Source organism: Bemisia tabaci, chromosome 7 (genome assembly GCF_918797505.1).
Source record: "Bemisia tabaci chromosome 7, PGI_BMITA_v3".
Classification (NCBI taxonomy): domain Eukaryota; kingdom Metazoa; phylum Arthropoda; class Insecta; order Hemiptera; family Aleyrodidae; genus Bemisia; species Bemisia tabaci.
This window is the reverse complement of record NC_092799.1, coordinates 42914263-42928923: the sequence shown is the minus strand read 5'-3', so window position 1 is coordinate 42928923 and position 14661 is coordinate 42914263. Positions and strand designations below refer to the sequence as shown.

The following is a 14661-nucleotide window of genomic DNA, read 5'->3' as shown; positions in this document are numbered from 1 at the left end:
ATCGTGGCGGTGCATACCATCGTTTTCCCCACCCTAGATTCGTTAGTGTTTGATGCACTTATGTGCCCTGGTTGATTCGTTGCTCGAGTTAAAAACTCGTACGAAATAAAATTGGAAGAAATTAAGTATCTACCACCGTGGTATATGACGTCATGCACCGGGCTAATCAAAGTGTTGAGCATACAAATGATGCTCACTTTAAAAAGCATTGCAAAGTTTACTCACAGCAAAGAAACCCTTAATTACAACTTCTCAGAATTTGCGTTCATGTTAATGAATGACATCATCGCTTCCTCTTCTTTTTGATGCTAATGGACTCACGAGCACGGGCAACCGAAACGACAACAATACAAAATGACGTCATCAAGGCTAAAAACGCATCCGGAGTGGCGAAAAAAAGTTGGATCGCCTGCTATGCTCCAGTGCTGGGCGAGTAGTAACCACCTGGAAACGAAAATGACGAAAGGAAGCGGATCTACGGTGCATCGAGAACGAGACGAAGCATAAATCAGCGACTTTAGGGATGCATCAGCGACGTCGCGGTGCATCCACCGTTGAGTCCACCGAGGCAACGACCAAGACCCGAGCTGAGCTGACCTTCACCGCGGGAGATCACCGACTGTTAAGTCTGCTCTTCGGTGAACGTCTCCAAAATATTGTTTTTTTTCCGCTCTGAATTATCTGCTGATTTTTTTTTCTTATTTTTATTTTTATTTTATTTTTTTTTTGAGGGAAGGGGCACTGGAAAAAAAAACACTTTGGATCTAGAATCCAGACTCTTAAAAACATTGACAAGAAAAAATACTCTTGATTCAATCAGATTTAAGCTTAAATCAAAAGGAAATCCGCTTAAATTAAGAGGCTTGGTTCTTGACTTAAGCTAGTTTCTGATTGAATAAAGAGTGCTTTTTCTTGTCGATGTTTTTAAGAGTCTGGGCTCTAGATCCAATGTGGTTTTTTTTCCCAGTGGGGGGTGCAAAAACTTTTTATTCAAAATTTACAAATTAGAATGAGAATGAGACAGGTTTTCCACCGAAGACCTACGAATACATGCTAACTATTCATCGACAGTTGTTCAGTTGGAAACGCTTGTGCCAGTCACTTGGAAGTCGCAACTACTCGTCATTACCCGCACAAAAGAGCGTAACTGCACTTCAATGCTGCCAAATTGCCCCTCCTGATTGCATTTTTACCAGAAGAATTTTGGGAATTTTCGTCTGAAAATCTCGCTGAATTTGCTTCTGATCTCGAGCAAAAATCGGAAAAAATTTGGACAAAAATTGCATGGGTATATTCTAACAAAAAAATGAGACTTTTTGAGGCAATTTTGCAAGCTTGGAATGGAGTTACGTTCCTTCATCAGGGAAACGATGGAATATGGAAAATCTACAAGTGGCTATGATAGATGAGCGAAAGATATTTAAAGGATATCATGGACTTTTAGAACCCTCTCGTTAATTTTCGATTATGTTCAGTCGCCGAAAAAAATCGTTGACATCCAAATTCAACTTCTGCCTCATTCGCTTGCATTGCTTGGATTGTCAGCTCAGGATCACAAGAATACATTGTCTCTGGTGCATAGTACCTCGATGACGTCATTTCGTAACGTAACACGTCAGTGACTTCTCCAGGTCCGAGCCAATGAAACATCCTACCCAAACAAGCCACGGAACGTAATTATTCTATTTTGACAGTGCTGCAAACAAGCGCGGGAACTTGCAGTTGCTCAACCGAACGGCGCGGCGCGGTGGCAGCAGCGGAGTAGTTAAGCTCAATTCTGGGGATAATGAGCGATAAAATGGTGAGACAATGGATTAAAAACGTGAGCAACTTTTCGGGGCGGCTGGACGCTACGTCGCCGCCACCGCCTCGCAATCTTGCATCGAAATGAGGCCGCCGATTTCATGATTTGCCCTGAATATGTAACCTCCGCTTCCTACTGCCTCCTTCTCCGTCGCGCATATTCGGCTACAATTACACGTAGATCTACTTGAATGTCTTTCTCAGCAAACTACCCGACTCGGAAAAAAAGACGAACTCAGTTCTGCTGCGAAAACATGTTTTAGGGGTCCTCCATAAATTACGTAACGCTCTACGGGAGGGAAGCGGGGGTAGTTTAGCGTTTCGCTATTTTTTATTACATGTTAAAGGATAGGAACCTAAGTCACAAAAGCGTTACAAAGGGGAAGGATCAAAAATGCCGAAAAAGTGAGTAACGTAATTTATGAACGGCCCCTTACAAATAATAATCTGGGGTTTTCCAGCCAATTCACCCCCCCCCCCCTTTTACATTCAGGAGATCGGCCTGGTTTGTTCGTTTGGAAAAGATATAAAATCATTCCAGCAGCATCATTTTAAATAAGAAAAGTTTCATATTTTCGTCTTTGGTGATTCTTACAGGGAAATGAATAACATGTGCAAAAAAAGGAAAAATACACCTACTGGTTACATTTTTTTAAAACTCTTTTCCATATTCGGTTTTTTTTTTTTTTTTTTTTTTTTTGAGTTGGGTTTTTTCACAACGAGCAGCTGCTATCTATTTCGTGTCATTTAGTGCGCTTCAAATTTGTCTAGATCTTGAAGTTTCTGAACTTTTTAGGGATTTTCACAAAACCAGTCATGAAAATTACAGACTTTATACCGACTTAACGAAATCCACAACTCAATCCTCATTGATTGGCACTAAGTCGTTCTCTAAGACGTTTGAGAGGATTATCAAACCAAAATAAGCGAGCGATAGCCGCCTTCACTTTTCGCCTTCGCCCTTTGAGAAAGGTCAGGACTCGAGGATTTTTCCTTATTCCGAGAGGCTGCGGGCGGACAGGGGTCGGGCACGGACCAAAACTTTCCCGCTCCAAGAAATAAAATCTCCAATCATCCGGGCTCCGCACATCGGAAACTCCGAAATTAGAACGACCGGGGTTAAAGCCATTCACAGAGTCGTCCCGAACGTGATCGTCGCGCTTATTGGTCGAAAGGGTAAGCCGCAAAGGATTGAAAGCGCACTCGCCACCCCGCGGAGAAACCCTCACGAACCAACTCCAGAAACGCTAATTTCACCCCACCACTCGAAAACGTGGTAGAAGGGGTGGGGGTGAGCTATCGATTCGCCCGCCCACGGAATTCGGGTGAGTGGGTCAAGGCGTAGGATGTCGAGCGAGGGTAGGGATGGGGATGAGGGTGGGCGAGCGAGGGGGTGGGGTAAGTTGGGGGCGAGTGGTGTGAGGGGGGGGGGTAAATGCGCGCGCATTGCGCATCACATGAGCAACCTGCTCGCTCCACCAGACAGCGTGGCCCCAAAGCTCCAGTTTCACCCCCACCTCTTCTCAACTTGCGCTCCATCGAACCCTTCAGTTCTTTCCTTGGAGTGTCACTATTTTAGGGATGAAAACTTTCACCTCCTCATGATCATACGAAACTTTCGGCTGGTTATAAAAAAGGATACGCTCTTCAAAATTTTCTTGGAGGTTATTTTGGTGTAAAGAAGTTGAGACGCGTGGCTGAGTGATAACTAAACGGTGCAAACGTTGACCTTATTAGGTTGCAACACGTTACCACACTCAAGGGGTTGCTTCCACTTCATTCACAGCAATGTTCTACGTAAAGCAACTCAGAGTGCCTGTATGAGGAGAGTATTGGCATATCTGATCCCCTCTTCTCTGACTGGGTTGCAAAGCAAATTCGATTTTGCTGCCAATTATTATTTTTCTTGATTCAAGCTGCATTTTTCGAGGAACGGGAAAAAATGCTTGCGTTAAGCAAAAAAGTAGCTTACATCAAGCAGCATCATTCTTGATTCAAGATATATATTCCTTTGCGGGAAATGTAAGATTTTTATTTTCCCAGTATACTGTATTCTCCACGCATATTGGACCCATACAAATATTAACAAGAAGAAAATAAAAGCTAAGAAACGTGGCCCGAGCCGTATGTAACAAGATGGTAAAATTTTGCTGGGTCCACACTGTTTGGTGGAGAAAACGAAGCCGAAAATTTCAAAAATATCAATTAGAGTAAAGGATTTTTTTTTTAGCTCAAATTTTTTTACTGTAATCAAAATTTTTGAACTTTTAGGTCTTGTTTTCCCCACAAAATAGTGTGTGCCCAGCACCATTTTACCCTCTTGTTACAGATATTAACCGACACAGATTCAATTTTTGGTCATAATTGTCTCCCAGTGAAAACAACACCCAAACCTCATCTAAAAAGTGAAATCAGGAAGAAAAATCTGTTTGAGAGTGGCTTGTTTAACCCTTGCTCCGAATTGCGCGGTGAATACAAATTTCGAAAACCGCAGTTAGCTCTCCGTCAGAGGTCAGTCATTTAGGATGTCAATTGCGGTTTTGTGCTTGGACGCAACGACGGAACCAGAGACGGCTCGTTGGTCCGAGCGGTCATTCTCCTTCCGAGACCGCCCGTGGTTTATAATTTTTAACGTAACTGAAGATGTCTCCAAGTGGCCTAGCGTGTGGCCCGCCACCACTTTCCCCCGTGCAAATAGTAGTCCAGAGACAAAGCTGATTAACAATTCAAAATTAACGAGAGGAAATACGTCTATCCCTTGGGTGAATGCGCGCCACTGGTAAATAGTCATATCTGCCATTCGATCAAATGCAAAGTTAAATATTCACAATGAATTACACAGTGAATCGAATATCGGTATTGCGATGGGGAATCGAAGAAGGGGTTTCGGTTGACCTGAGCATTAGCAATTTAACAGATCAGTATTGGGCACCGAGAGAGAGTTCGATAAAACTGAACTGTTAGGGTGATGTGGAACCCAAATTTTTGCTGTGCACACGATCAGATCGCACGGGTCGGTCGACCACGCTACTTGAGCTGCTCTACTGAAACGCAACCGCAAACCCAGCATTACGAGTTAACGCCTCGCGCGATCTCGCCTTCAATTTTGCAGATGCAACACGGACATCCATCAAGCACGAATAGTTGTTTCTTTGCGCCGGCATTAACGCTTATCCTTTCCCTCTTTCCATTTCCATATTGTATTCGTTTTCCTTTGTCTTATTGTTAGTAAAGCTTTAAGGGCTATGTGAGCATCATAGCTTAAGATAGAAGAGACGTTCAACTTTTCTCCTGAATCTGATCGGCATCTCATTCGCAGTATAGAGCGAAGCATTGCGAGTTCACACCTCGCACCATCACGCCTTCAATTTTGCAAACGCAACATGGCCATCCATCAAGCATGAATAGTTGTATCTCTGCGCCGGTGGTAACGCGCGTCCTGTTCCTTGCTCTATTTACATATTGTGTCGCAGATTTTTTTTGAAAACTCTCACGGAAAAAATTAAATTTCTGATTTGACAATTCAATTGCTAAAAAAAAGTGACTGCAACTTTTCAACGTAAATTTTACAACAAAAAAATGCTACTTTAACCACTATTGTATGCTAATTTAACCACGAGCGTGGTAAAAGTAGCACTTTGCTGTTATAAAATCTACATTGAAACATCGCAGTTACTTTTTTTAGCGATTAAATTGTTAAATCAGCAATTTAATTTTTTCCGTGCTAGATGGACTTTAAAGTTGAGCTCCCAAATAATCACAGCCGATGGCAAGGTCGAATTTAGATTGAGGGCAGGTGGAGTCTAAAGGGCGAAAGAGGAAGTAATTTAGAGGTAACGAAGCTGTGGAAGAAAGTGATGCTCTCGAATGTGGGCTAGTGCTGATGGAATGGTGGGTGGGAAAGAGGTCAGGACTTGTGATTTTCGAGGTTTCCGAAACTGCTGCGGCTGCGAGTCATCACTCAATAGCTGTAAAGCCGGAGTGACGTACGCACGGATGGGGGTGGGGTCGCCTTATTAAATAATCGCAACCGCCCCCGCCGCACAGTGTAACGAGTCAGTGAGGGAGGTTAGACATACCTGATATGGTATCTTTAAAGGCTCAGAAATTCGTTAAAACAAAACAGGTTTAAAAATGGCTCCAACGGTTTTCTCGCGAATTGCTTTTTCAATGCTGATCCGCCTTTTGAGATGTATCGTAAGATGAAATAAGCACAATAATTTGCAGTTAAGATAGAATTTTTCTGTTCGACCTCTGTTAAAGACCTGCTCTACTGTGCGCCGAGGTAGGAAAACCGTGAGACGAATAATGCACCTGTTCCCATGCGACGACACACGACACAGTTATCAAGCAAGTCTTGCGCACGCCTCAACGCAGGAAAGTTCATCTTTGCGATGAGTCAGAAAAATAATACAGGCAGGGTTGTAAGTTTAGTTCTTGTTTTGCATTCACTTTCATTAGTTTCACTGATTGATACCTGATTACGTATTCAAAATTCTGATTTCTTTGGGGAAAAAAACTAAGATAAATCTATGATTATCTTTGTCGGATATTAGCCCAGTACGATTCCTGCAATGGCACTTGATATCAGTAAAATCCATCAACGAGAATTAATCCATCAACGTAGCAACGAGAATTTCCAATTGTTTATAATCCTCTCACTTTTCCTGGTCCTTGCCTCCAGCCTTGATAGGGCACATTCTTTGAAATAAATTCTGCAACATTACAGTTTCGAGGTTTACATTCACTTTTAGATTTCAAAAATCCTAGAATACCTTGAAGTTTTCTAGATGTTTTAATGCAAAAGCCACTTCAAAACCTTTTAAGATGCCTAAGTTCCGCTGCCTCCGTGAACTGAAAAGATAAACTTACTGAGCCAGTCACGTGGTGGCGATGAGTAATTTGAGAATATTCACGGCCATTTTAACTGATCCCCCCTTTATTCGGGTGGATTCCCAAGGTTTTCCGAGATTTTCTGGTTTTCAGATCGTCGATAACAATGAGGATACAATTTTTGTCCATATCCCCCTTGACTGAAAGAAAGTTTTCACACTAAAGTCAGCTTCAAGCTGTTGATACCTTGCGCAGCGCGATACCTGCTATCTAGTATGCCGAGTCATATCAAATGCAGCCAAGACCAGTCTCAAATCAAGCTCAATTATTTGCGTGAAACTTTCTCTGCGTTGCAGCGTTTTTACGCTTATTATCAAAGGTCAGATTAAGTTCGCCTATTTCCTAGACATTAAGCACAGCACTATTAAAAAATTACCGCAACTTTCATTCTACGTTAAGTCGGTGTGATGAGCACTTCAGTTTTCAAGAAATTATAAAACTTTGTTCCCTCGCCCATGAGACTATTTTCCATTTGACCGGGCCATAGCTTCAGAACCTGTACTAATTCTCAGACTTACTTCCATTTTTTTATACTGAAAGATTCAAGTCCAATTATGTGGCATTAAATGTTACTGCATGCTTACACTTATCCTTGCGTAATGGCAGTCTATTTTTGGTACCTCCTAGCGGTTGCGATTTAATAAGAGCATCAGATGGAAAAAGTGTATCAAGCCACAGCCCCAGCTCACAATCCAGAATTTGTGGAAGAAAAATCAATCTACATAATCTTCATAACATGAGACGAAACCTGCAATGCCGGCGACACACAATGGATCGAGTCAATGGGAGATGTCAGACAATATTTGGAAACTTTAAAAGCTTATAACGCCATTTATACACAACTTTGAGATTGTCAAAGTAGTTCCATTAGTTTTCTCGTGAAATTTTCTTCTAAAAGCACTCCTTAAAATTGAAAATGTGATGAATTAAACATAAAAATTTGCAGTTCTAGTCAAAAATTTCTTGTCCGACCTCTCTGATTGGCTCGATCCACTGTGCGGCATAACGAACGAGGCAATTCGTTCCCAGACGAAGCTCGACGCATAAAACTCGCATCCAGTTTTTCCGGTACTGCTCGCGCAATTAGCATCCCGCCGCAGCCGCACATCTCGGAACTATTAATTTGCACTCTCTTTATTCAAATGCGATCCATCGTAACAACCGATATTTTTACCACTCGGCGGAGCGATTTGGAGGCAGGGAGTGGGGTGAGTTTCTCTTCCACGGGATCGAGATCGATAATCCTCCTCCTCTCGACTGCATAACGCCATGCAAAATCCGAGCCATCTCCGCAACACGTAAGAGCGGGCGGGTGGGCGGCACACACTGGAAAACGTCATTGGGAGGGGTTGCACGTGAAATTGGTGACTATGACTGCACATTTTGATATTTATGAGGGTACGATTAACATTTTAATGGGTGATTTTTGAGGAAATTTTCCGAAAAAACCAATGGAATCACTAATAAACATCTACGTTCTATATGCACAAAGATATCGATGGCTAACGAACAATACCGCCTGACTCACAATTTTGGAAAAAAAATAAGTCAGCGATTTTGCCGCATTCTAGATACAGTATGAAATACACAAGCGGGTGATTTTAATTTTTCCCCCAAATTCTGTAGGGAAACGCTTCAATGACGCTGTAATGTATAACAAATTGCAAATCTAACCTTAAAATTACAAAAATGGCGAGGTTTTCACTTCGTTCTGTAAGATCGTCCGTTTTCACATGAGCGGCATTGTTCAAAGTCTCAGAAAGTATAAAATACAGAAAAATATACACTGCGAGTTTCGCAAATTTTGAGATACATACGGATTACACACTTTCCTTAAAGTTCATGAAAATTAGGGAATTTTTTATTTTGTATTATCTAATTCATGCAATGAAAAATCATTAAAACCTTTTGCAAGAATAGAGTTAAGTTCGCAAGTTAAGTAGAGTTCAAGTTCGTAAAATTCGTCCTATTTTAAAGGCTACCTCAAACACCCTTCGTCTCAATTGAAACCATACGGATCCTTCCTCCGCAGAGGAACAGTTTAAAAAAAAGACTATGTATGATGGCGATTCCAAAAAGTTGGCAACAATGTTAATACTCTATTTAAATACATTGAATACATCGATTTTAAGCGAGACAAGCTACCTCACCTAGAATCGATTGTTTAACATTGATTTAAATGGAGAAAACAGTGCTGCCAACTTGCAAGAGTCCCTAAAAGCTTTTTGAAGTTTCCACATCATGTCCGACCTTCCTGAATGGTTCGTCCTCTGTGCGATGTGGAAACCAGATCGGTTATCAGGAGTAGCATCATCGTCGTCGTCCTCTTCGGCGGTGGCGGCAATGCGGCATAGGACGTCGGGTTCGCACTGCGGTGCAACTGAAAGTGAGAACCCGGTGAACTGGATCGAATCACACTATAAGTTTATTTCCCGGTCAAATTACTCGGAAGCGGGCACTTTCTCTGGGAGACGATTTTCGTGCTTCCATCCCGAGGATTTGGTCGGTAATGGATCCCAGGACGGGCTCAGAAATTAAGCATTACAACACATGAGTTTTTGTCAAAATGTCCACGCAAAACACGTTGAAGACATCGAAAACTTTCAATTTTAACTCATCAGAGTAAGATAAACGTTCCTAGTGCATCTTGTAGACAGTAAATTCAAACTCCCCACCGACGAAAAAGGGTGATGAATCAACGTCAGCCAAATTAGCACACTGGAAAAAAAACATTGGATCTAGAGTCCAGACTCTTGAAAACATTGACAAGAAAAAATACTCTTGATTCAATCAGATTTAAGCTTAAATCAAAAGGAAATCTTCTCAAATTAAGAGGCTTGGTTCTTGATCTAAGCAAAAATCCGATTGAGTGAAGAGTATTTTATCTTGTCGATGTTTTTAAGAGTCTGGACTCTGGATCGAATGTGTTTTTTTCCAGTGTACATTAAAATCAACCTACATATACGTCACAGATAATAAGAGCTTAATCTCACACGCTTATTCTCTCCTTCTTCTTCTGGTGCAGAATACTTTTAATCTTGCCCGAAAAAAATTGGTACACAGGGAAATTCTTTCATCGTAAAAAATTCCGAAATGGCACGAAAAATATGTACTGATGCCTCCTTAATCTGCGCTTGTGCGGAGAGTAACCGAGAGACTTAAACGCAGGGTTAAGAAAAATTGCCATTGATCTGAGTCGCTGGCTTGAGGTCAGCTACAGGAAACATCGAAGATTCTACATGTGGGACCAAAAACACGTCTTGATGTCTCCTTATACGCTTGTGCGAAGAGGTACAGAGAGACTTAAACGCAAGGTTAGAAAAATTGCTACTGATCTGAATCGCTATGACTTGAGGCCAGTTTAGATATTCTAAAGATTAGTCTAAAAAGGTCATGGGTCTTCCCTAGGAAAATTACATAGCGCTTGGTTTCATCTTCCCTCTCTATAAAATCATTGTTGTGATGCATTTTGGATAAAAAAAATTGCGCCCTCGAGTCGATTTTTTTCATCTTGCGGTTAGAATTTTAAAAAAAATCGTACCTATACGCTCATTCTGGCTTTACGTAACGCAACCTTGAAGGTCTTCTCTCGCTGTAACGCATCCGTAACGTAAGCTCAGACCCCTCTTCTATCTCTAGAGCGACACGCATTTTATGAGCGGGCCCCTAAATGAATTCACCATTCCTTTCCATTTGCTTGATTCACACGATTAAGCGCGGAATAATGCAGGTGGAATTGTCGGAGAACTTTCCATCGATTCGAAACCATAATGCACTCGGGGCATTGTTACGGTTCTGAAAATGCTCGTGAGTAACTGACGTAAGGCAAACACCGTGTGATATTTCGAAAGTGAAACCATAACCCAGTGCGAGAGAAAATCCAGCATTAGAGGAATAGAGCCGGGCGAGATGACCGTGGATTCGATTAACTGCCCATTGTTCGGATACTTTTTGGAGGTATCGCCTTGCCTTGCGTTGCAGCGATTACAAAAGCAAGATGCGGCTCAAGATGTACCATCTATTTCGATCGATGTTGCCGAAGTGAATCGATAAACCGCATGACATCACGTGATAAAAAGTTTTTCCGCGGATATCTGGTGTCGAAGCTCACTACAAATTATTTTCCAGCGCCCCACTTGCCATTATTGCATTGATCCTTCCGTTAAAATCAACACTCAGACGAAGAAGTTTACAATAATTTATGATATGGCAACACTGGTGACAATGACTCGTCCAGAAAACGCGCACAAAAAAGCGAGGATCCTCAATCAGCGTGATAGAGACATTATGAGGGCTATTATTTCAGCCGGACTTTTAAAACACAATAACTCTTGATCTCTCAGATTTGTCGATGTAACTGAAAACTGCGATTACGGCGAAGCCGGTATTTCACAAATCCGTTCGCTGGTTTTCGTGCTGCGGCGATTTTATCACGAATGATACCTACTGCTGGAACCGATATCTTTCCATCTTTTTTGTTGAGCTTTGGTTGCACGAAAATGCATTTAGGTGGGCCCCGAGGAGTGCAGCATTCCGTATGCAATTCCAACAGCAGACGTTCCGTATCGTTAAAAAAACAAGATGTAGAGATCAAAATGATAACTCGGGGCCTTGCATAATTCAGAGGTATTTTAACCAAACCGCAATGCATCTCAGCTTAGTAGCTCAGGAAAAAGTACGCACTTGACTCAATTCCAACCTACGTACCATTCTCCAGATTAGGCATTTTTACCTACTTCATTTATTATTACGTGACGCGAAGTCCGTTGCAATAACAAACGAGATAAGATTTCCTCGATTTGAACGCGTAGGTTTTCAGATCCTGCATTATGGAAGTATGTTGCCGTAATACTAACACGATGATGCAATCGGAGTAAGACAGAACCACGGCAGTGTAAAATGTAAATTTACCACTCGCGGTTTTGCGTACATGAAAAATTACCGGATAAAAATCCCCAGGAAGGCAAAGGAAGCGGAATCAGGTGAGGAATAGTGAACGTGTTAGTCAAAAACTCTCTCTGTTTAATTAGTTCCATGAATTCATAAGATTAACATTCTTTTAATGATGCTCGATTCTTCTCACTTGTTTCTCACCTACTTTAATTTGCATTCACAACATTCTGGATTTGAAATTTGCTCCGCTCGAGATACTAGCATCAAAAACGGCGGAGCTGTCTGGAATTCTCTTTCGGATTCTTCAACTATTTCCGACTTCTAGTTCGCAGTTGAGAATTACTTCCGGACACGTTTTGTCAAATTTGAATAAGCTTCAACCATTTAGGACACATACGATAATGAGAAGATATAATTTTATATGAAAACGGCAGATCTTAAGAAACGACAGTGTAGCATTTTATAAATCGTTTTAGATATCGCTCATCAGAAAACTTGACCTGTGACGTCATCCACTGCGGTAGTGCAAATCATAGTTTCTTCCAGCTTGGTTTCATCCGTGCTTTACATTGAGTAACCAGTGCAGAGTGAACACGTGTGTATCACTGATTGATGAAATCAAAGTGGAAGAAACCATGGTGTGCACTACCACTGTGGATGGCGTCATACACGTATCATCGAAGTATCATCGCGTATCATGGCGTATATACGCCGCGTGTGAGCGATATTTTTATCTAATCTATTAGCTTAAACCATCAAAACCACTAACTGTAACGAACCCAGCTGGTCCATCTACTGTAAGCTCGGAGACCTCCTAAATTTGCGTAACTGGCAACATTTAGTTTAAGCGCACTGGAAAAAAAAAACACATTGGATCTAGAGTCCAGACTCTTGAAAACATTGACAAGATAAAATACTCTTGATTCAATCAGATCTAAGCTTAAATCAAAAGGAAATCCGCTCAAATTAAGAGGCTTGATTCTTGATTTAAGCAAAAATCCGATTGAATCAAGAGTATTTTTTCTTGTCGATGTTTTTAAGAGTCTGGACTCTAGATCCAATGTGTGTTTTTTTCCAGTGCGTTCTAAGGGGCCGAGTTTCATGATTTTTGCTGCCATCGACAGGCAATTATCTCTTCATGCGCTTGCTATATTCAGATTTTGAAAATATGACCCAGGTTTTTTTATATTACGAGGTAAAGTTGCGAATTCTCCCATTTAGACAATGTAAATTTGTATTTCTTATAACAGTTCGTTTGAACGTGTTACTGGACCGATTTCCATGTTCTCTCTCTTTACTTTTCCCCGTCCAGCTTCCGGATCGCCTTTCGTGGCTATATAGAAGTGTTGAGGGCAGTCCAGCTGTGCAGCGATGAGCGCTTGCTTATTGAGAGCTCTTGGAAAACAGGGATTCGAAGACAATGCTACGGTGATTGGTGTAGAATAGAGCGGTGAGAAAGGTGTCGACAGACTCTCAACGCGCTCAAGTTGGTTAAGGGAATTCACGGAGCAAGCGGAGAGAGTCTTACGTCACGTACGTGCGTCTGGGGTACCTTTGGGAACGTCTTCATTGACAATCACCTCACGCCGCACAGTGGATCGAGTCATTTTGAGAGGTCGGACATGACATTTTGGACTAAAACTGCACATTTTGATGTTTATTTCGTCACATTTTAAACTTTAAAGGGTGCATCGAGCGAAAAATTTCACGAGGATACCAATGGGATCACTATCAGAACCTCAAAGTTGTGTATAAACGGAGTTATAAGCGTTTAAAGGTTTTCAAATTTTGTCCGACCTTCCCTATTGATTCGATTCACTGTGCGGCGTTATCATACTGTGCTTCGAAAAGTCAATTTTTCCGTAGGCTCGGTAAATCCACGCCTACTTCCGATGTACTTTGAACTTGTCTAGTTATTTTGCATTCATACTGTGCGACAGTTTCCGTATACTTCGCTAAAATGTTGCAAATCTTCGAAGGATGTTGGAACAATGCAATATTGTGCAAGGGTTTCGATCTAGTTAAACGTTTGAGCTGGTGTATTTTTTTAAAAATTTGTTTCACAAGTCTGAAAAAGGACGCGCGGCATGTAAAAAATGACTTAATGCATTAGATACTCACATTTAACACGGAGAAATCGACTTTGATGAGCCTCCTTTTCTGCTGCTCTTGCGTTTCTTTCTCATTTGACGATGAATCGCGTTTTACAGGGCTATCACGGTCAAATTCTGAAACAGATCAAAATAACACGACAAATTAATCACTTGATAAAGAGGAAATTACAGTAGTAATCCTCAAAGAAAGGTAATACACACTTACCGGGCAGATACGGGAATAAAACCATCACTTTGGGGCTGTCCAAAAATAACGTAAAGCAATTTTCCCGAATTTTGACACCACCCATCCCTTTTAACGTGATTGCAACGCTGGCCCATAGACCCTCAAAATAATTACGTAACATTTGCGTCAACAACCCCCTTTTTTACAAAAAAAAAAAAAAAAAAAAAACTGAGAATCTTCTTGGAGCACAACTTCTGTAAATTAAGAGGCTTTTCATTACTAGAAACAAACCCTCCCCCCACCCCTTGTCACACTAGGTCACAGAATTATGTAGACCCACCCACCCACCCCCACAGCCTTACGGAATTTATGGACAGCCCCTACGGTAATTTTAACTATAGTTTTAATATCGGTTCATTTTTCCCACGGAGGTCAAAACAGAAGCGGATCCAGCAATTTGGCAACAACATCCATTTAAACCTAAGTTAAATAATCGATTCTTGTTGAAGCACCTGGCCCCTCCAAGAATCGATACATTTCCATAGCTTTTAAAGGGAGAAAACACAATGTTGCCAATTTTCTGGATCCGCCAATGGGTCAAAATTAATGAATCAAAGCCTCGAATAAGGGTCATGCCGATCGGCGGCTAAAACCCAGGGATTCGCGAACAACGCCCAGACCGGAGGGCACGGCCAAAGCTCTAAGGGCCGGGGGCCGATTTAGGTAAGTAGGTTGGAGTGCTGGACACAACACTTCGAGGACAGGAGGAAAGCTGCGCGCAACGCCGCCAGA

The 14661-nt window shown here is 41.7% G+C and overlaps 1 protein-coding gene across 3 annotated transcripts in view; it reads right to left on the bottom strand.

Annotated features, from left to right (window-relative positions):
• Positions 1–14661, bottom strand: part of spir (spire type actin nucleation factor) — a 442084-nt gene that overhangs the window by 45592 nt on the left and 381831 nt on the right. For all 3 annotated transcript variants that reach the window (XM_072302604.1, XM_072302606.1, XM_072302605.1), the window contains one exon: positions 13711–13817. In XM_072302604.1, coding sequence (XP_072158705.1) covers positions 13711–13817 — 107 coding nt within the window. The remainder of the gene's footprint in view (positions 1–13710; positions 13818–14661) is intronic.